Source organism: Musca vetustissima, unplaced genomic scaffold, assembly GCF_032173495.1.
Source record: "Musca vetustissima isolate MV318-11 ecotype Yass unplaced genomic scaffold, APGP_CSIRO_Mvet_v1 utg2180, whole genome shotgun sequence".
In the NCBI taxonomy this organism is placed as follows: domain Eukaryota; kingdom Metazoa; phylum Arthropoda; class Insecta; order Diptera; family Muscidae; genus Musca; species Musca vetustissima.
Genome location: NW_026887089.1, coordinates 446,544 through 467,283, shown reverse-complemented (window position 1 = coordinate 467,283; position 20,740 = coordinate 446,544). Strand labels below are relative to the sequence as shown.

Sequence of the window (20,740 nt, the reverse complement as noted above, 5' to 3'; positions counted from 1 at the left end):
AAGAATTAAACAGCATCAGTGTAATTCCGATTTTTTGAGAAAAAATAATTTTTTTTACTATTTTAAAAGAAAATAATCATGGTATACATCCATTTTCCATCCAACTTGACTGAAGAGGAGCATATGCTCCAAGCCAAGTACCAAAAGTTGAAGAAAAAGGTATGTGCTACAGCCAACCATAGTGTGCTTGCTTTTTCATGATTGTCATAACAAATTTTGTTTTGTTTTATTTTTTCTTTCAGAAAAAAGCCCTGCAGCAAATGAAAGCACCGAAACAAGAACCCGAAAAGCCAGCATTGAAACGACCCACAGATGCTCGTGATGCCCGTGAGGTGGCTAGGAAACTTATAAAAAGCGGTGCTATACCGGCCATACAAAAACAACAAACCAAGCAGGATCAAACATCGTTTAAACGACCCAAGGGTCAAGAACGTAAACGACCAGTTCCCGAGTCATCTGTGGCCGCCTATCAACCATTCTCGTCGACACAAAATGACGTGGCCCAAGAAACAATAATAAGTGAAATTATTAAGGAGGAACCACGTATGCAAAATCTGTATCAACATTTTGCCTCCGAACGTGATCGGGAGGAACGTGGTTTGGGTGATAAAAATAGTCCTTTGGATTCGCAGGGCGATAAACCACGGGCGGGTAACACCATTTTTGTTTCGGGTAACAAAGTCACCGAGGAGTTCTTGAAGAAAACATTCAATGATTATGGAACCATTGTCAATGTGTCCATGGAAATTGAAAAGAGGTATGTTAACAGATATGGCACAGCGTTAGCATCCTTATACATTTTCATTTAGTGGATCTTTTTATATGTAAATACCTATACCCAAATAATAAAATTATTTTTTATGACTATTTCATTACAGTCGTGGCTTTGTGACATTTGCCAAACCGGAGTCCGCAGATCGTGCCATTGCCGAAATGCATGGCAAAAATGTTAATGGCATCAATTTGCAGGTGCAATTGGCTCGTCGTCAACCACAAATTGAGCCCATAAATGATGCTTCCTCCTCGGCAGTTTGGTCATCAATTGGTAAGAATTTATTGGGTATCATTACATGAACATTATACTCATTTGTTTTTTTATAATTTTATTTCAGCTGCCAGCAAATCACAAAAGGGTAGTCACAAAGATCGCCGTGAAATGGTTCAATACGATGTTGATTTCTTAAGTTAAGCCAATTCCAGTTAATAAGTCTAGTTGTATAATTAGATGTAAGTACATTCTTTTAATTTTTGTTTAATTTTATTTACAATGCAATTCCATTATATAAACAAGAGTTAAATATATTCACTATAATTTCACAATATTAATTGAAATATGAATTAAACAAGGAATACTATTTTGACATATTTGCATTTAAAGTTAAAGTTCAAAACATTGATCGATAGGTAATATCGACTATCACAACTTAAGAATTTGTAAAGAATAATTTTTCAGCGATTTCAACGAATATCTGGATTTAAGAAATATTTAAGCATGGACTAAAATTTGAATAGGTTAAACATCTATCCTAAGAGTGGATTTTAAAACATATATTTTTTATGATTATCATAAGTGAATTCAAAAAATACAACGAGTGTGGTCATAACGGTACACCCCAATACTTGGTACGTTTGGGCACCTTTTCAAACAATTGCTTTTTAATGGTACCAAATTTCTTTATTTTAGGGGAGTTGGTGTATGTTTTTCAATCAATTGTCTGTCATTTTATATTTTAGCTTCGCACAAACGGCAGTTGTAGATTTTCTCCTAGATGTTGTTGTTGTAGCAGCTAGTACTGCTGTGTATTTTCTATTTTCTTTAATCTGGTTCTGCCTCTAACTCTAAATTCAGAAAGGCTGCGACCTGTATTGATTGAGTCCAAAGAGAAGATGGGGTTAGGTGAGTGGGTTTGGCTGGACAGTTGAACAGATGTTGCGTGTCATGTGGTCCGTTACCACATTCCGGACAGACATTGTCGACCTCTCCATCAATTCGTGCCCAATACGAATTGAGGCGGCTACACCATCCAGATCTCAGTTGTGCCAAGACCACTCTAGATTGTCGAGGTAGCTGCTGCTCTTCTGCAGCTATCAAAGGCGGATGGTCTCCGAGGAAGGTATTCACGCGATATTCTTGAACTGCTTCCTCAACTGCGTCCGTGTGAATACTGTTCAATCCTGCTTGATAGGCCTGTTGATCTAGAGGCTCCCTTTTGTACCTCTGGACCTCTGTCTCCAGATCATGGAGATCCTTCCTGACATGCCTGGCTGGTGGGTGCCCATCCATTAGGTAGCGGTTTGGATGGCTGCTCCTATAACACCCAAGCAGGTATTGCATCGACAACATCTTGGTGTGTTGACGCACAGGAAGGATCTTCGTCTCCTCATACAAGTGGTCCCTGTTGCAGTCCTCAGGGCGGCATTCTGGCTGGATTGAAGATTTTTCCACTGTGTTGCACTCACGTTAGCGGACCACACTGGCGCCACAGACCGGCCTATTGCTTTATAAGTCGTTAACAAGGTTTCGTTGTCAGTTCCGGAGATAACTCTACGGGACTTCGATATATTACGATCCAACGTTTCAAACATGGCCGGAGGGTTGTTCTCTCGATGTCCTCTGACTGTAATTTTATATTTCCAACTTGCATTGGGTAGTAAGTCAACCTCTCAACAATCAATTTTGACCCAAGATTCAGGATAGACCCTTGATAACTGTACCCTTATTTATTTGGTATTTGGGGCTCGTTTTTTAACCGCGTAAATCAATACCCATATTTTTGGTAGTTTTGAAGATTGCAGACATGTGTTTCACCAGTCGCGAGTAATTTTAGGTATGTTTAAGTTCCTAGCTAATTTTCCGATCTGATTATTTTGGTATTTTATTTACAGCTGAAAACAATTTAACATCCATATGAATATTACGATCGATTTTAGGTATTTTTAAATTAAATGGGTTGGGAGCTGTTGTAACCAAGTATCTAAATTATTTTCAGACAACATTTCCATATCTGATATTACTTTATCATATAATGTCTTACATATTTTATCTCATCTCTTAAATATCGCTTAATTGGCACGATTGCTTAAACATTTCATCATGATAACTAAGTTATCATGCCGCGTTAAATTTTTCTACCAATCTCATTTTACCTGATTTATTTTTACCACAAATGAAAACACATTTTCTTTTTTCGAATAATATTGACTTTGGTCTGATTTTTTTTTATTATTAAATAAATTTTCGAATTTGTTTTTAATGCTAACATTTGAAATAACTAAATGTTAAATATGTCCATTTATTATGATGTTTTATTTCCAAAACTTTAACAAATAACAATAATAATAATAGTTATAAGGATAATAATAAATAAATAATTGGTGGTCAATTAAGTAGTTAACAAAAATAAATTAAATAAAATAAAAAAAAATATATTTTCAAAATTAAAACAAATTAAGTAAACAATATACTGCCATTTGTTGCAGATGTTCCATTAAGTACTGTGATAGCAATTTTCAAAACAAAAGTTTATTTTTTTAACAATTATTAGATAATGGCAATTAAGTTTCATTTGTTGCAATAATCGGGGCGAAAAAAAAAACTAAAAACAAACTTCGTTTTACAAATTCTAATATAAAAGTATATGTTGTTGTAGTTCTCTGCAAACAGCAAGAATAGGTTTTATTTTTATTTGGTTCTAGGTAGGTTTTTGCTTGGATCGTTTGATAATTTTGTTTTGGGTATTGTAGAAAAATCTTGTATAAAATGTTTTTTTTTGTCTCTTCCATTTGAAAAAATATATTTATTTTTAATATTTCTCGTTATAATAAATATGTAGTAGTAGTTTACTGATGATGTGTGTATGTATGTTAATATATATGTATGTAGTTGATCTCTCACAGAAAACATATGTATTTGTTTCAGAGTTTGAAGGCCACTCGTTTTTTCGGTTTGCTTCCCGTTTAAATTGAAACAGTTTTTGCTAGTCGTCCTGTAAGTTGCGGTTGTTGTTCTTCTCTCCTTACAAAAAACAATTTGAAATGAAATGCTTAGAGAGCAAATGAATGAAAAATCCTTTAGTTTTCAGGAGGTTTCTGGCATTCCTATGAAGGACGCCCCTCATGTCCTGGTGGATTGAAGTAGTCCCAATGATGTGTGTGCACATTGCGTCCGGTCAACAAGAATATCAAAACACAGAATGTGATGACAATGAAAAGGACCGCCAAGGCGGGTACATGACTACTCCTAACACCGGTGGCATCCTCGACACCCTCTTTGGGTTCCTTGCCTCGTACGTAATCGGTCAGTTGATTGATGATCTTGGCCAGGGATAAACTACAGGCTGTAATAAATTTACGACCGGCTTTGGTAACACTTTGTGGATCTTCGGGGGAGGGGGTGCGAGTACTACGGGTACGTCTACGTCGTGGCGCGGTTTCATCAGAACTCTCCACTGATTTATGAGCTTCATCGCCGGCTGGTGATACTGAACGTCTACGTCTTGTTCGTTCTGTCTGTTCTGCCATATCAGCTTGGGCTCTGTGCAAATTGTAGAAGGCCAATGGAGCCAACTGCTGCAAATATTCAGCTGTGGGGAAAACATTGACTGCTGGTACTGTCGGCGGCACTGTCACACTTGGTGCTGCGGCGGCTGTGTCCACATCGGTTTGTGTCTGTTCATCTGTGTTTCGAACTGTTGTTACTTCACTTTGTTTGGCCTTGGCCTCCAAATCCCTCAGACGTGGAGGTTTAGGTGGTGGCACCACTTCCCTTTGAGGACTGGGTTCGTTGCTGCTATTCTGTTGACTTGTTTGTGTTTCCACGGTCAAATGCTGTGAACGTTCCGTTTGTCTTACTCTTTCCACAATGTCTTCGATAAGGCCGGGTGGCAACTCAATATTTTTGACCACAATATTACCAGATTTACATTCAAGTTCCTCGGAAACAATTTGTTGGCCATGTAATTGAGATACCATGATTTGTCCGGCTTGTAGGGCGTGGACACGCAAGCGTTCCACTTCCAGTTCACTTATGTGGGCTGGGAGGCCAGTACCAGAAGTTGCCAGGGGTTCTTCTGCCTTGGCCACAGTTTGCATAATTGCAACTTCCTTGGTTTCCTCTGCAGGTTCATCTTCGCCCTCATAGCGTGTGTCAATGGCAGTTGTAGATTTCCTTCTAGGTGGTGGCATGGGTGCTGGGGTAGTGGGTGTGTCCACGCGATAACTTGTTGGAGCAGTCGTGGCCAAGGGTGTAAATTCTTTTTCAAAGGGTATTTCTTCCTCCTCCAACTCTTCCTCTGCCAACAACTCCTCAGCTTTTTCGTCTTTTTCTTTATGTTCTTCCATAGATTTTTCTTCCTTTTCACTAATAATCTCCTCTCTCTCCTCCTCCCTTTCAGACAACATTTCCATATCCGATTTCAGTTCTTCCCTTTCAGAGGTAATGTCTTCCATATCCGATCTCATCTCTTCAATATCACTTAGTTGCCATGGTTCCTTGAGCATTTCTTCACGATCACTATGCTCCCATTTCTCTTGTTCAGATGGCTCCTCACGATCACTGTGTTCCCATTTTTCCGAGCGTTCTTCTCTATCACTTTCGCGTATATCTTCCTGCGATGTGGTTTGGGTTTCCATTAGCTGTCTACCGATTTCATCCAATTCATCGCGATATCTCTGTAGGGTGCGTTCCACCTCTTCATCGGTTTGTTGAGTTTCTTGATCCGAAGCCAAGTGGCCCAATGCCTCATCAATATCTGTGGAACTGGGAGCATAACTAGCCTCACTAACCGGTACCTGAAGATCATCTTTGTGTTCCCCAACGCCACTGTGTTGTGATTCGTCGGTAAGCAATCCCTCTCTTCTCAATTCTTCTTCCTCTAATTCCAAGTCATCAATGGGTCGTACAATCAGTGATGCCTCCAACATCGGTTCACCATCCTTATCCTTCATCACAGGTGTCGATGATTGCCTCTCCACCAATATAGCCGAGGGTGTTTGTGGTCTACTTTGGGACTTGGAACGATCCGCCTGCGATGACGCCCTGGATCTTTCCGATAAACTTCTCTGATTCGATTCCCGGAAACGTTGCAAACCTCTAGCCAACTGTTCACTATCAATAACTTGGTGATTGACATTTTGTAGTTCCTTTTCCAATTCCTCCTGCAGCATTTCCTCAATTGTTTTGGGTATTATCCTCGGTTCGATAATTTTCATATCATCGGTTATTTCGAATTCTTCGCATACAAAGTCATCGGGCAGTGGATCAGTTTGTGTTGAGGCTTCAACTTCTTCAAATTGACGTTCGACATTACCATCGGATTCGATGCCATCAACAATATCAACTTCATCGTCACCGGTGTGAGATTTTTGTCCCATCTCGGATCCTTTACTCTGTGAACGATTGCGTTTCTCTCTAGGTGGACGTGGCGGTGGTGGCAATGGACGATATTTCATTTTATTGATAATGTCGCCAGATTGCAGATTACGCGGTGATTCAGGTCTTCCAGGTTCTTCGTAATCGTCATCATCACGATAGCTGAAATTTGGGATTTGTTTCAAGGAGGGGGGTAAGAGCAAGTATAGAAATATTAGTTGTATTATTTTTAATTTATTATCATAGCGGATATCAAATAGGCCAAACGAATAATACCAACTCATGCCAACAATGAACAGTTACTGAAAATAAAAAGGCAAGCCCCTAACTTGGCAAATTTTTAATTGAAAATGTGTAGATATTTAATTTTTTAAGTGAATTAATAATTCACCTTTGATTTTGTTTCCCCGAAAGAAATGTCTGGGTCGAATTCAATGTCTAAATAAGCATTATTGATGGGCGATATTTAGATAGTAGACTTTCGGTAGGCCTTGTATAGACTGACCTCAGCATTTCACAATTTAAACAGATGTAGAAAAGTGTAAATAAAATTTGAGGTTATGTGAAATATTTTTTTCATTGTGTTTTGCCAAAATAATAATAATAAGCTTGCCAAATTAAAATAAATTATACATGCCTCTACAATTACGCCAAAGAAATTATTAATGTTATGCCAAACAAACAAATAAAAATATTGGTTTCAAAATGTGTAAATTATTGTTTTTTTTTATTAATGTCTTTTTAGTTAAGTTATGGAATAGGGTGAGGAATGTTGGTGTAGGATGTGGTGGTAGGATTAGTTATATAAATTAAACTTAAAAATAAAAATAAAATAATTTTAGAGATGTTTGTTTTAGAAATTAAACCAAAAAATATGTATGTATGTTCATCACCATGATGTGTGTTCACCTCTGCTCCTGGGTCACTGTTTGGATTAGATGTATATATCTGGTTGATATGTGTGGTGGAATGTAAGTGGAACATAGTTGGTATGCATTTTTGCAAATAAATTAAATTAACACAATCAAATAATTTACTTTTTTTAGTTTAAGGTTAGAACAATGAATCAAAACTTTGCCAAAAACAATAACAAAAGAAGAAAGGAAAGTAAACAAAACGATTAACAACACGAACAGCAAAACAATTTTAGCTTTTGAGCATTTTTTCTACGCCTTGCATTTCTTACTTGGGACGAGCATCTAAACTAAGGGCTGACTTGCGTATCGTTGGCATAACTACATCTGATACTGGGGTATATCCACGTGGTGGTGGTGGCCTATCGGGTGGTGGTGTACTGCGTTTGGTTCTCATATTGGGCATGGTGGCAAAACGATCACCGGGTAAATGGGCGAAACGTTTACGTCTTGCCGGTGGCGTGGGCTTTGGTAGTTGTTCCTTGCGTACAACGGCGTAACTAAATGGGGGGTAGACAGTGGACAGTGAACCTATTTGTGTTTTATTGGAGGCGATCTGCACTTACCCATCATTTTCCAACATTTCAATAACATATTTATCGGTGACATCAATTGCCTCATCATTTTGATGGTCCAGGGATATGGCACCCCTTGATCCCTGGTCATCTAAATCGTAATGTGATGTAGACTTATTTGCTGACAATGAATCCGAGTATTTGTCGGGAGTTGCAATTGGTACATGATGATATTCATGTTCAGTGCGATAAACGATTACCTGGAAGGGAAGGGAAAGAGATTAAAGGAGGTATCCTATCTACCGAAGAGCAGCTAGGCTAAATAGTAGATCTCTCATACAAATTCGTGTTCAATCAGTTTGAATAGTAAATTTCATTTAAAATTTATATTCAGCCAGGCTGAATTGGAAATTTACTTTTCAAACTGATTGAACACGAATTTGAATGAGAGGTCTACTACTATAGCCTGGCTGAATATAACATGCTTTAAGAAATTTGCTATTATTTATTATTCAGTCTGGCAGAATATTAATTTCTGTAAGAAATTCATTATTTAGCAAGGATGAATACAAATTTCTAAAATAAAATTTACTATTCAGTCTGGCATAATATTAATTTCTGTAAGAATTTTTGTTAAAAATATTATTTGTTCAGGCTGAATATAGATTTAATTTACTATTCAGCCTAGCTGAATATAGATTCCTGTAAGAAATTTACCATTCAGCCCGGCTGAATAGAGAATTCTTTAAAAAATTACCATTCAGCCTCCGTGAATATACGTTTCAGTTTTCAGTTCAGTCTCGTTAACATATATTTAATTTGGTAATTTAATATTAAGCCTAGCTGAATACGAATTTATAATACTTTTTTGATCAAATACTTACATCTTCGGTTGGCTGCAAATAACTATTCGACACCGAGCGTCCTCCAAAACCATTTATATAGGAATCTTTATCCATAGATGTATCACGACGTCGCTTCTGACGTCTCGGCGGTTGTGGCCTTGAAATATCATCGTTCTCATCCTCCAATCGATGTTCATGTCGTACGGGAATATTTTCCTTACCCGTAACCGTCATATTCAAATCATTCCACACGCCACTGACATTTTCATGTGACGGCTCACGCAAATATTCTTCATCCATGTAGCGGACATCTTGACTGTCCATGGAATATTTACTGCGACTGCGTGACTTACGCATTGGCCTTCGTGGGGGTTGTCCACCACTGCCACTGAAATAATCACTTCCATTTTGTGACACCGAAAAGTTATCACCATAGGAACCAAATTCTTGAGAATCATTTTGTTGGGGCTGATAGATTTTATGCAGCCTCCTGGGTTTGGGCGGTGGCACGTCGTAGTCTCCATAATCCCGCGTCTGGCCCACATGTTGTAGGCTATTGATCGGTTTATCATACTCCTCACCCTGACGGAACGCATTACGGATGTATTGATTGATTTCGATGTTGTCCTGGGATATACCGCGTTTACGCAAGAAGAATTCATCTTCACCGATCTCTTCGAGGACCACCTTCTTTCCTGAGCTAGCTGTCGATTGGGTATCATGTCGGGCGGCATCATCATATTTATGATAGCTAGCCTCTGCTTCAATTTCAGCCTTACGTAGTAAAATATTCTTTTGGATTTCCTTCTCCGTCCATCCCACAGCATCCTCTTCGGAACGAACATCAGAGTCTTGATGAACAATGGGACGACGTTTAAATTCACGGGAACGGAGATTGGAAATTTCATGAATGGCACGATTTTCTTCATCGAATTCGGCGAACTCCTTGTTGTCGGTTACCCCAGCCAAAATACCCATGCCACCAGTCTCGTGGGGCTCCTCACTCACAGTATCTTCCAGATCCTCACGCATACGTCGCTCTAGGGATGATTCTCTGTCAAAACTTTCCAATTCACTGCCATAACGTCTATAACGTGAACCTTCACTGTCATTGAAACTGACATCGGAGAATTTATCTGCCCAACGGGATCTTACAGGTCCTGGGCCACGATCACCCTGTGGTGAACTTGAAGATTCCACCGAAGGTTGGGTTGTGGTACTGGGTATAACACTTGTGGCCTCAGTGGCGGTGCCTGTGTCGAATGAAGATTCCGGTTCAATGGGTTTCTTTTTCTTACGCAAGACCCTTGGATAGGTACCAAAATTGAAATCAAATAATTTCTTCTGGGGCGAGGTAGTGGCCTCAGTTGTACCCTTTTTGGTGGGCACATCCAAGGACATATCCTCATCGGTGATTGTAGTCTCGGTTTCCTTAAACGATTTACTACGTCCCAACTTTATGCCAGACATTTCAGGCAATTTAAATTTACTCATGTCGGGTTTAGAGAACTTCGTAAATTCTGGCCTCTTGAAATCCTTGAACTTGGACATATCCGGTCGTTTTATGTCAGGCATTTTCATTTTCGAAAATTCTGGTGCCTTGAACTTCCTGCGCTCCTTGGCCTTGGGACTGCTTGAGGGAGATTTTTTGGGAGTGGCCTTAAATTTAGTTCTCAGCTTGCCCGCTTGGGTTTTCAAGCCCATTTGCATTTTCCTGCCACGATCTTGAGCCGAAGCCATAAAACTTTTCATGCCACTCTTCGTCTGACCTGTTTCTTCTTCTGCAGCTGCTTCATCTGGGATGGGTTCTTCATCTGCTTCCACATTTAGTTCGGTTTGGGGTGTGGGTTTACCATCAGCGGGTTTAAAGAATTGCTCCTCAATTTCGCGTTGATAATCTTCAGCGGTTTTAATGGGTTCACCCTGTTCGCCGCTTGCCATTTGAGATTCACTTGGATGTTGATCCTTAACTTCGGAAGATGGTTTATCTTCTGAGGAAGGCATTCCAATAGGTTCATATTCATGATCGCTGTATAGGGAGAGAGAGATTATTGTTAGATATAAATAAAGATAATAAGGGATGGAGGTGGAACATTTAAATGTTTAGTAGACAAACGTGCACAGTGGGTAGGAATGGAGTGAATGGAGCGGGTTGGCATTTGTGAGAAATGTGATGCATGGAATTGAAAACAAAAATCAGAACATGTGAGGGGTATTCTGATTAAAGAGGGAGGTAGGAGGAGGTCTTCTGTCTACAGAAGATCGATATATGCTATAAAGTCAACTATTTAGCTGAACTTTTTAATGAATTTTATTGAGATGTTGTTCAGCTAATTTATTTTATACATCGACAATTTAGCTTAGCCGAATATAATATATTTTAATGGAAACAACAAATCAGCCATGCTGAATATGAATTTTTATATACAATCATATTCAGCTTAGCTGTATATAGATGTCTTTAATGGATGTGGTTTTAAATAGGACGGGGATACAAGACAGACACGATTAGATGATAGTCTAACAATTCTCCTCTCAATACTCCACAGCCCTGTTAAGAATCATTTGAAAAATTAACTCTTCGGAATACTTTGATTTGTCTTACCGCCCATGATAAACCTTATCTCTATTATCGGCTCTTCCCATCGCCATCATCGTCGGTTTACGATTTTCAAATTCACTTAAACGCGATTTACGCTCGTCAAAATGAAAACTAACGGTTTTGGTCATACGCGACGATGCCAAATAATCCTGCGAGTCAGTCAACGGCTGACGATCTTGTGATTGGGTTCGACCATCTAAAAATTTTTGTTTGGTCTGTTGTTGCAATGGCCTCTGTTCGGATGGCGATCGTAGGCCATGCATATGTCGACTACGATCCGGTGAAACACTGTGCGGCAGACTACCGCTACTCTCCATCATAATGGGTGCCGAGAAGAGAGGTTTTCCCTGTAGTTCGGGATGATGATGTATCGAAGGCTCTCGGCTACCCCAGCTGCTTTGAATGTCACTGGGCTGGCGTCGTATTGAGGCTTCACGGCTACCCCAAGGACGCATATTTAGCCCACGATCTTGACTAGAAAAATCCGCGCTCGCCATGTGCTGCCGTTGTTGATCTATGGAAAATTGTGAGCTGGAGGAGCGGCGGCCTATAATCACCGGAGCAAAGGCTTCTTGAATATCCATAGTGGAGACATGCTCGGGTTCGTGATAATCATCCCTACTATTAATGGATTTCGGTACGGAGGGAGATTTGCTAAGAGTTTGTGAGGATGGTGCAGCGGCTGCTGGTGGTGGTGCAGGTGGTTTGGCCGGCTTACTCATGTATTGATCCATTTCATCTACCTTCAGGGAAAATGTCTCATGGATTTTTATTGACATGGGTTCTGCCTCTGGCTTCTTGGTGATCATGCCAGCATTATTACCCTCAACAATTGCAGAGGCCACCGGCATGGGTTTGGCACTTGAAAATATTGACATTTTCTTGGGTTTCTCTGCCGGCATGGGAGAGGGTGATTTTTCTTTCGTTTTACCATTTTTCGCAAAAATATTTGGCATCCTAAAGGCTGATGGTGCAGGAGAGGGGGATTTTTCTCTTTCTCCCCCATTTGTTCTACCTTTGGATAAAAAGGAAGGCATACGCAGAATTGAAGGAGCCGGCGAGGGCGACCTTTCTCTGCCAGCAGCTGTTGGTTCGGGTAATCCATTACCTTCTTCTTTCGATTTGGGTGTGAATAGAGATTTAAACCGCGAGGAATAAGTTGATTTGTTGGAATCTTCCGGTAGTTGTTGTAAATCCTGTTCCGAGGCAATTTTCTTTACATTGCTGGCTGGGGTTTGGCCGCGATCGGGCGAGTGGCCCCTTTTAAGTTGTTGTTGTGGTAATTGTAGGCTATCCATTTGTCGTGAAGGTGATAATTGTTCCCTTTGTCGGCTGGGAGAAAAGCGATCCATGGTGGAGCTCGGTAATTGTCGTGATGGTGAAAAACGTTCACTTTGCATCTCGCGAGAGGGAGAGAAACCCCTACCTTGAAGTTCTCTGGCGGGAGAGAAACCCCTATCTTGAAGTTCTCTGGCGGGAGAGAAACCTCTACCTTGAAGTTCTCTGGAGGGAGAAAATCTATCTTCCTGTCTTGCTGGAGAAAATCTTTCCATTTGCCTTGAGGGAGAAGAGAAACGTTGCATAGATCTTGTGGGCGATTTGGACTTGGCCCTTTCCCTAGCCTTTTGCTCTTCTTCCTGTATCAACTTATCAATATCCACCACATTTATTTGTCGTTTAATATCAATTACAGTTTCTTCGTCCAGATGCAGTGAGGGTCTGGGTATATCCTCCACCAAGGGCGGACTGAGACGTTTAATTTTAATATCATCCTTGACTTGTTCAATGGGTTGGGTGGCCGCTATGGCTTCCAATTCGGCTACAGTTTCTTGCAATGGATCATGGGGCTTTTGTGCAGGAGGGGAGGTCATAGCCATCATGGATTGATACTGCAACTGTGGTGTTTGTTGTTGTTGCTGCTGAACAATTGTGGAATTCTCCTCGGATGTTTTATATTTCGAAACATCAATGGGCCGATTTTGTGGCCTTACCTCTCCTGGTAAATTACTGGCAAATCCGCGATTCTCTTTATTATCCTCAGGACGCATATAATCCACGGAAATGGGTCTTTTGGCAATGCGATAATCAATATCTCCTGTCTCCATGGCTCCCGGAGGTGGTGAGGGTGATCGAAGAGGTGTGAAGTGGCGCTGCATATTGCCACCGGGAGACTGGTCAACTATTTGTGGTATAAATTTCCTTTGGAAATTGGGTGCCTGATCTCCCGACTGTGGCAAAGGTGTGGGTTGTATCACATTTATATGTGGAGGCATACTGTGATAAAGATCCATATTGGAGGAACGGCGACTGGCGGATACCGAACGTTGTTCCCTCCTTCTTGGCTGCTCAATATTTATGTCTGCCACAAATAAATCACCCTTGGAGGGTGATCGTGAAATCCTCCTGAGCGAACGGACGCTATGCATGGACATTGTGTCTGGATCACGTTGGGCGCCACCACCACTAACATTTGACATACGATCCACTGAGGTAAAACGTTGGCGACTACGTGACATCTGTTGGTGGGGATCATCGTCGGAAATACTACGCACCACCAGACCACGTTTCTTGGCCGTGTCCTCCAATTCTGGATATTTTTCTACAAAGGAAATATCCACCGAGGCGGAGGCTTGATCCCAGGAACGATGTTTACCAATGCTACGCATGGATGTTCGTTCCGGATCTGGTTGCGTTATACGATCACCGGCCAAAAGTCTACGATCACCGCTAATACTGGGCATGGCCAAAGGGGGTGGCCTTGGTGAAGACGCTGCAGTACGTAGTGCTTCATCATAGGCGTATTCCGTACACTGAGGATCGTGTTGAAAATCTAGGCGAGAATTGGGTCGGGAATCGACAGGATTAATGCGTTCCGGTAGCAGAGAATCACTTTGAAAAAATTGACAGGCACAGCGGACATCAAGAGTTACGCCACCTGTACTTTCATTGCGCGATACGAAATGTTTTTTCTCTTGGGGTAAAGCTCCCACGGAGGCTGAACGTCGTGCGCTCATTTTGAAAGGAGAGTGTTTTTTAAACTCAGCAATAAATTAAATGAGATAAAGAGATGGAGAGCTGCTTTGAATTGTAAAGAGTATCGATAAGAGAGAGATTGGAAGTAATTCCTCAGAGCTTTTCCCACAAAGCTTTTGCTGACACCAAACTTGCTTTCGTTGATGGCCTACACATTTCGAAAATACGCACACACCAGGCAAAATGTCAATGTTGCTGACAACGTCTGCGGCTACGAATTTGCACAGAACAGAAAAAAAATTGTCGTCGTTTTAGCTTGGCTGACTGACTGGTTGACTATAGCTCGTTCGTTCTTTTCTTTTTCTTATTTATTTTTGTTTTTCAATTTTTGTTTCGTCTTGTTGAGGCTATTTTTAATATCTACACTTGCTTCGAGGTGAACATAGAATTTATTTTTGTATTTTTCTCTTTTTTTCTATTTAAAAATATAAAATTTTTTTCTAGTAATTTTGTAATAATTTTCTTTTATTTTTTTTCTATTTTAAACAAAATTAATTCATATTTTATACAACTAACACACACAACTGATTTTTTTTTATTTTTGGAAAAAATATATTCGAATTTTTCGTAAACGTCTCTTTTTTTGAATTTAGAAACTTAAATTATCGTTCTAATTATTTTGCCGACCGACAACGGCGTTCTATTATCCCCATCTTAATGGTTGCAAATTTCGGCCAGGACTGAATGAAAGCTTTTCAATGGCCGTTTTTCCGAAAAAACAAATTAGCAAAAGTACTCGTAATGTTTTTTTTTTATGTTTTCTCCTACAGTCATACGTTTTTCTTTTTCATCGCTCTGTTGTGGTCATTTTTCTTGTGGTTCTTTTTTGATCTTTTTTGTCTCATAGTTTCATAAAGATGAACACACAAATATTATGTGTACGTTTTTTTTTCTAGTAGCTAAAGGCTTCTTGGGATCGTGATCTACAAATAAGGGTTGCCAAATATTTTAAATTGAGAAAAAAAAAATTATGAGTAATACTCGAGAAACAAAATACTGTCAGACCGACGGAATTGTTTTTAAAATAAATATTTCTTTATAGAAAAAGAAAAATCTTTTCTCTGTAACTTTCTTCTGGAGTTGTATTCTTCGTTCTAAACCTCAGAGTTAACAGAGAATCGCAAAGATTTTTGTCAAATTCGTCAAGTTTAATATTAACAGAGACGGATTTAATATAATCGAAAATTCGAAAAAAAATTCTATTTTGCTCAGCTGACTATCCGATTAACTGACAAAGTGCATCGTTTCTACCATGGCACAATAAATAGGTAGTCCATCTAGCGCAGCTGATTTCTCGATTAACTGTCAAAGTGCGTAATTTCTACTTGAATTCGATGTACAATATTGCAAACCATGTGAAATAGTATAAGGAAAAATTTGACAGATGGTCGAGACCATGGCACAATGAATAGGTAGTCCCATGATGCAATAATAAGGTGATGTATCATAACAAAAACCTTTGTTTTTGTCTCGATCTTCTGTCAAATGTTTCCATATAATATTTCACTTTGACAGTTAATCGAGACATCAGCTGAGCTACATGGACTACCTATTTATTGTGCCATGGGTAGTCCATTTAGCGCAGCAGATGTCTTGATTAACTGTCAAATTGGATAATTTCTACTTGAATTCGATGTGCAGTGTTGCCAACCATGTTAGATATTATATGGAAAAATTTGACTGATAATCGGGACAAAGACAAAGGTTTTTGTTTTGATACATCAACTTATTATTGCATCATGGGTAGTTCATTTAGAGCAGCTGATGTCTTGGTTAACTGTCAAAGTGTGTAATTTCTACTTGAATTCGATGTGCAATGTTGCCAAACATGTGAAATATTATAAGGAAAAATTTTACAGATGACCGAGACAAAAACAAAGGTTGTTGTTGACCTGAGCCAGGAAGGAGAGAAGTTAATAAGGAAAAAAGTTTTTGTTTTGATACATCACCTTATTGTTGCATAATGGTTTCTACTCGAATTCGACTTGCAATGTTGCCAACCTTGAAATATATTACTGCATAAAATTTGACAGATGGTCCAATACAAAATATATGTTTTAAAGAATTATTGTTTGGTGTATGTCACTACCCACATTATTTAGGGATATAAATCAATAAACAAATCTCACAGTCGTTAAATAGTAGTTGGAAGTTATCAGCCAAGTGTTTTTTAGAATTCTATCCATACCCTCAACAAGTATTGAAATATCCCTAGGTCCATTGTTTTTTTAAATATCCTAATTTTACTTTTTAATATTTAATCATAAAAATGGCAACACTGCATATCCGCAAATCCATTCATTAATTTTTAGTTTGTCTCACAAAATACTTGAAGAGCATATTGAGCACAAACGAAACTGACATAGATCGACACCACCCGGTCGGTAAAAACAATTTAAATACAATTTATTTTTTCTTTTGTACGTCCACTATTTTCCTAGTTTTGCTTTGAAATATTATTGCTATTTTTTCTAGTTTTGGGTGCGAGATTTTTCTTTTTTTGCATCGATGCCAAGTGGTTGGGGATATCTCATCAACAAGATTAATATGAAATTAGGTTAGACAAAAGCAGGACAGTGGTTTGAAAAGTTAATGGATTTTTCACTCAGACTGAATGAATTTTTTTCTGAAGGAAAAACCTCAGATACTGAGGAAAATTTGTTTTTGATATAGAACAAAAACCTTCATAAAGGAAATAGATTTTTATATAAAATAATCTTCAGTAACTGATGAAAGATTTTTTGTATAAAAAATTCTTATATTAATGGAAACTGATTTATATATAGAAGAAATCTTCAGTTTTTGAGTAGAGAGTATTTCCTCAAAAAGGGGAACAATTTCATTTCTACTGAAAAAAATCCTCAGACTAAGGAGAATTTGTTTCCTCAAACACCATAGACAGTATTTTTTGTATGAGGATTTATTTGACATATGTGCAAAGGAATTCACAATTGAAACCCACTGGGTTAACGAAATCCGGTTAAATGTAAACGTAATATAAGAGTAAATTTAAGGAAAACATTTTTAGACAATGAGAAGAGATTACAAAAAAAGGACTGATGACAATTTGAGGACAGATTTCCCGTAAAGAAACCACAAGACATCTTTAATCTATAAAAATGAATTCCTCAGACACTGAGACATATTTGTTTACCTATAAAGCTAGGCTTTAAAATTATCCTCGTTTTCTAAGGAATTTCAAAAATACAGAAATCCTGAGGACAAAAGGGCTTTTTAAACATTTCGAAAAGATTCTCGGGTTCTGAAAAAATTTATTATCCTATATGCTTGTTTTTCTATAGGAATTTATCCTTGGGGCCTGAGGTTTTTGTTGAAGTTATTGAATTCGCACGTTACGAATGTTACAACACACAACCCAGAGTAACTGCGCAGAGATCACAGAGTGTGAACCACACACTTTAGACGGTATCATTCTTAGTGTTAAGCATACCTAAGTAGATGTAAGATGTAAATAAAATCACTCTGTAAATAGCAACCAAACGAGCAACAAATCTTTCATTTGAAGAGAAGAACAAAATGCTTAGGGCCTGAGAACGATTTTAATTCCTCAATTTGAAAAATATCATCAGAATCTTGTTTTTTAAAATGCTCAATATCACTTCCCTGAGCCTTGGCTGAGTTGTTCAAATTAAGAATTTTCGGTTCCTCTACCGGCAACGGAGTCACCTTATCATGCCCAGTTGGAGATGTTTAATATTTAAACATTTCTTTTGACGATCCGCTATACTCTTCAACTTCTTCATGAAGGGAAACAACGAGGACCCTTAGGATGTTCGTCAATGGATATCTTCGTGGCCGTGTGGATGAAGAGAAGTTTGAGTTGATGACTCAGTTGCTGAGTGGGGAAACAATTCGTTGCAAACTTCTGACTCTGAATCGGACAGTCTTTGATGTTATGGAAATTATTCCTTACGGTCTTAGAATTAAAACATCAGGTTTTTTATTGTTTCTAAGAAAAACATTGACCTGTTGTTTTATTTCAATCATTTCAAATTTTCCTTTTGTTTCAGACCAGGAGAATAATTTTTTTCTATGAACAATTCTCTTTTTTCTAAGTCCACTGTTTTCAAAAATTAATATATTGTAGTTGCTTGACAATCGGTCAGAGGTGCCAAGAAAATATGTGTTAAGTTGTTGTTTTTTGGTTATGTAGCGGCTGCTAACACCCGCATTTTGAGATACTGCTCAACCAATTGGCAAATGCAGTAGCATCCCAAGACGAATACAACAACAGCATCAACAAATAATGAAGACAACAAATAATTTCCTTAAGACTAAAACACAAATCTGGTGATTGATGTCGTTTTTTTCTTTTTTTGCAATTTTCGACGTTGTGGGAGAGACATAGACAAATGACAACAATACAAAAATGACACACACATAGAAACCCAGAATTATTTAGAGGACGGACAAACAAACCCATAAACCCACAATTTTTTCCTTTTTGTACCCAGCTACTTAGCTTACCTTTGTGATATTCATGTTACGCCTAACAAATGTCAGAACATTATTGGAATTTTGTTGGTGGGAAAGGATCAAGCAGGTCTCATGCAACATAGGCCCACACGTACATACCAACGTTGGGCGCTACGTTTACGGCGTGGCGTTTTATGACTGCGAAAGTCCAGGGTTAGTAACAATTTGAAGAGGCTAATGAAGAGTGAGTATTTTCTGTTGAAAGGTGAGAGGTCCAAGGTGTTAGGAGGGATCAAATAATAGCAAAATAAAAAAAAAAAATAGAGAGGCGGGAAAAATGGATTGGTTAGTAGGGAAAAAGTATTAGGGATTAAGGGCTAATTTTTGTTAACATTAAATTGAAACCAAAATTAAACAACATTTATTGTTGTCATAAAATTTAACCCTTGGTCTACATACTTGACAGTTGCCTTTAATTTATTGGCCTCCTTGGCGGCTTCCATTTGTTCAGCAGGCAATTCAATGTCTTCGCGATGTGGCTCAGCTTCATCTTCGACATGTGAAAAGGTAACTACCTTCTTTTCCGAAGGTGCTGGTGAGGCTTCTTTTTTCATTGAGACTCGGCTTTCGCTATTTTCAGCAGCAGTTTCCACTTTCAAATGACTAGCTTCGACAGGTTTCTCATCTACGGCAGCTGGTTTCTCCTCTTCTTCCTCATCCTGTTCTTCTTCGGTAACCGGTTGCAATTGTGGTCGATTACAAACTTCATCGGACGAAGCAGAATCTATGGAAGAAATCGGTGCCAATAGAGTATTCGATTTACGTTCGGGTGTGGCACGCTCAGTTAAACCCATAACTTCCTCTTCACTGCTACCCATGCGATCAAGAGGGATGGCATTTTTATTGGCAGCCACTTCTTTCACAGCACTGCTATCCTGAGTGGCCAGAGATTGTTTGAGGGCATCCACTGAGGTGGCATCCAAAATGAATTTCAACTCTTCAGCAGCAGGCATGCCAGCATCTTCAGGTTGATCAATTTCCTCATAGACATGTTCGCGACGCAAACGTGGCGCCTTTTTGGGTGGTGTGGATCCTTGATCCTCCTCCTGCTCAACCTTCTTGGCATCGACTTCTTCATTTTCCGCAGGAGCCGAGGTGACATCTTTAATTTCAATGATTTCCTCCGGTTCCACAATGCTGCTACTTGGGTTCTCATCATCGGCCTCACCTTGTCTTCCCAAACGTTTGCGACTTGGTGATTCATCCAATTCCTCAATTTCCAAAATATCATCCGAATCTTGTTTTTCGAAATGGGCAATATCACTTCTTTGGGCCTTGGGTGAGTTTTTCAAATTGAGAATTTTCGGTTCCTTCCCAGGCGTGGGAGCGACCTTATCATCCTTGCCCAAATGCAGACGTTTAATATTTAAACGCTTCTTTTGGCGATCCGCCATACTCTTCAACTTCTTCATGATGGGGAAACAACGAGGACCCTTAGGGTGTTCGTAAATGGGATGGACTTCTTCGTGGCCGTGTGGAGGAGGGGATGTTTGAGTTGCTGCCTCAGTTGCTGAGTGGGGAACTTGTTCCAAACTTCGTTGCAAACTACCGGCTGAAGTAAATGAATCGGGCAGTGATTGAGCGTCTTCGTTGCTACGAGTACCGTAACGACGACGCCGGAAGAGACGTCGTACTTTACTGAAGCGATTTGCAGCCTTTGACTTGGCTGTGGCTAAAACCGAATCGGATACGCAGGAGAAACTTTCACTATGCAAGCTATGGTTTTCGTGGTCTCCGTCTCGTGGTAAATGATGTTCCGAATGATGGCCTTCTTCTTCTTCCTCTTCTTCGGATAATTCCTGCAGATATGGATGGGTTTCTTGAACCAAAACCTGATCGTCAATGCGTACCTTTTTATTTGATTTAGGTGATTCCGATAAGAAACGAATCTCTTGAGATTTTCTGAGCATCAACACAATTTCGGGTTCTTCATCGGGACCCAGGGGGCGTTTATACAGATGGGT

The 20,740-nt window shown here is 39.2% G+C and overlaps 4 protein-coding genes across 8 annotated transcripts in view; 3 read left to right on the top strand and 1 right to left on the bottom strand.

Annotated features, from left to right (window-relative positions):
• LOC133334653 (pyrimidodiazepine synthase) overlaps positions 1–20,740 on the top strand; it is a 220,473-nt gene that overhangs the window by 14,214 nt on the left and 185,519 nt on the right. The gene's annotated exons all lie outside the window — the stretch shown is intronic.
• Positions 1–20,740, top strand: part of LOC133334648 (putative uncharacterized protein DDB_G0291608) — a 323,326-nt gene that overhangs the window by 239,299 nt on the left and 63,287 nt on the right. The window lies entirely within an intron of this gene.
• LOC133334632 (negative elongation factor E) lies at positions 78–1,199 on the top strand. The gene is made up of 4 exons (XM_061542946.1): positions 78–159; positions 243–757; positions 879–1,045; positions 1,113–1,199. Exons 1-4 carry the CDS (start codon positions 79–81, stop codon positions 1,187–1,189), a joined length of 840 nt encoding a protein of 279 aa, XP_061398930.1. The 5' UTR covers position 78; the 3' UTR covers positions 1,190–1,199.
• Positions 4,083–20,259, bottom strand: LOC133334618 (uncharacterized). Its single transcript, XM_061542931.1, has 5 exons — positions 19,161–20,259; positions 8,684–10,673; positions 7,851–8,059; positions 7,557–7,784; positions 4,083–6,532 (listed from the first exon to the last, which is right to left on the bottom strand). Exons 1-5 carry the CDS (start codon positions 20,186–20,188, stop codon positions 4,099–4,101), a joined length of 5,889 nt encoding a protein of 1,962 aa, XP_061398915.1. The 5' UTR covers positions 20,189–20,259; the 3' UTR covers positions 4,083–4,098.

What these genes read in the sequence shown, in the direction of transcription:
- LOC133334632 (XM_061542946.1), top strand. Translation starts at nt 79, where the DNA reads ATGGTATACATCCATTTTCCATCCAACTTGACTGAAGAGGAGCATATG. An exon ending in TCCATGGAAATTGAAAAGAG is followed by an intron (nt 758 to 878) that starts GTATGTTAACAG and finishes ATTTCATTACAG; the next exon opens with TCGTGGCTTTGTGACATTTG. An exon ending in GGCAGTTTGGTCATCAATTG is followed by an intron (nt 1,046 to 1,112) that starts GTAAGAATTTAT and finishes ATTTTATTTCAG; the next exon opens with CTGCCAGCAAATCACAAAAG.
- LOC133334618 (XM_061542931.1), bottom strand. Translation starts at nt 20,188, where the DNA reads ATGAAGAAGTTGAAGAGTATGGCGGATCGCCAAAAGAAGCGTTTAAAT. An exon ending in GTCAAGTATGTAGACCAAGG is followed by an intron (nt 10,674 to 19,160) that starts GTTAAATTTTAT and finishes CTCCCTATACAG; the next exon opens with CGATCATGAATATGAACCTA. An exon ending in AGTTTAGATGCTCGTCCCAA is followed by an intron (nt 6,533 to 7,556) that starts GTAAGAAATGCA and finishes CCCAAATTTCAG; the next exon opens with CTATCGTGATGATGACGATT.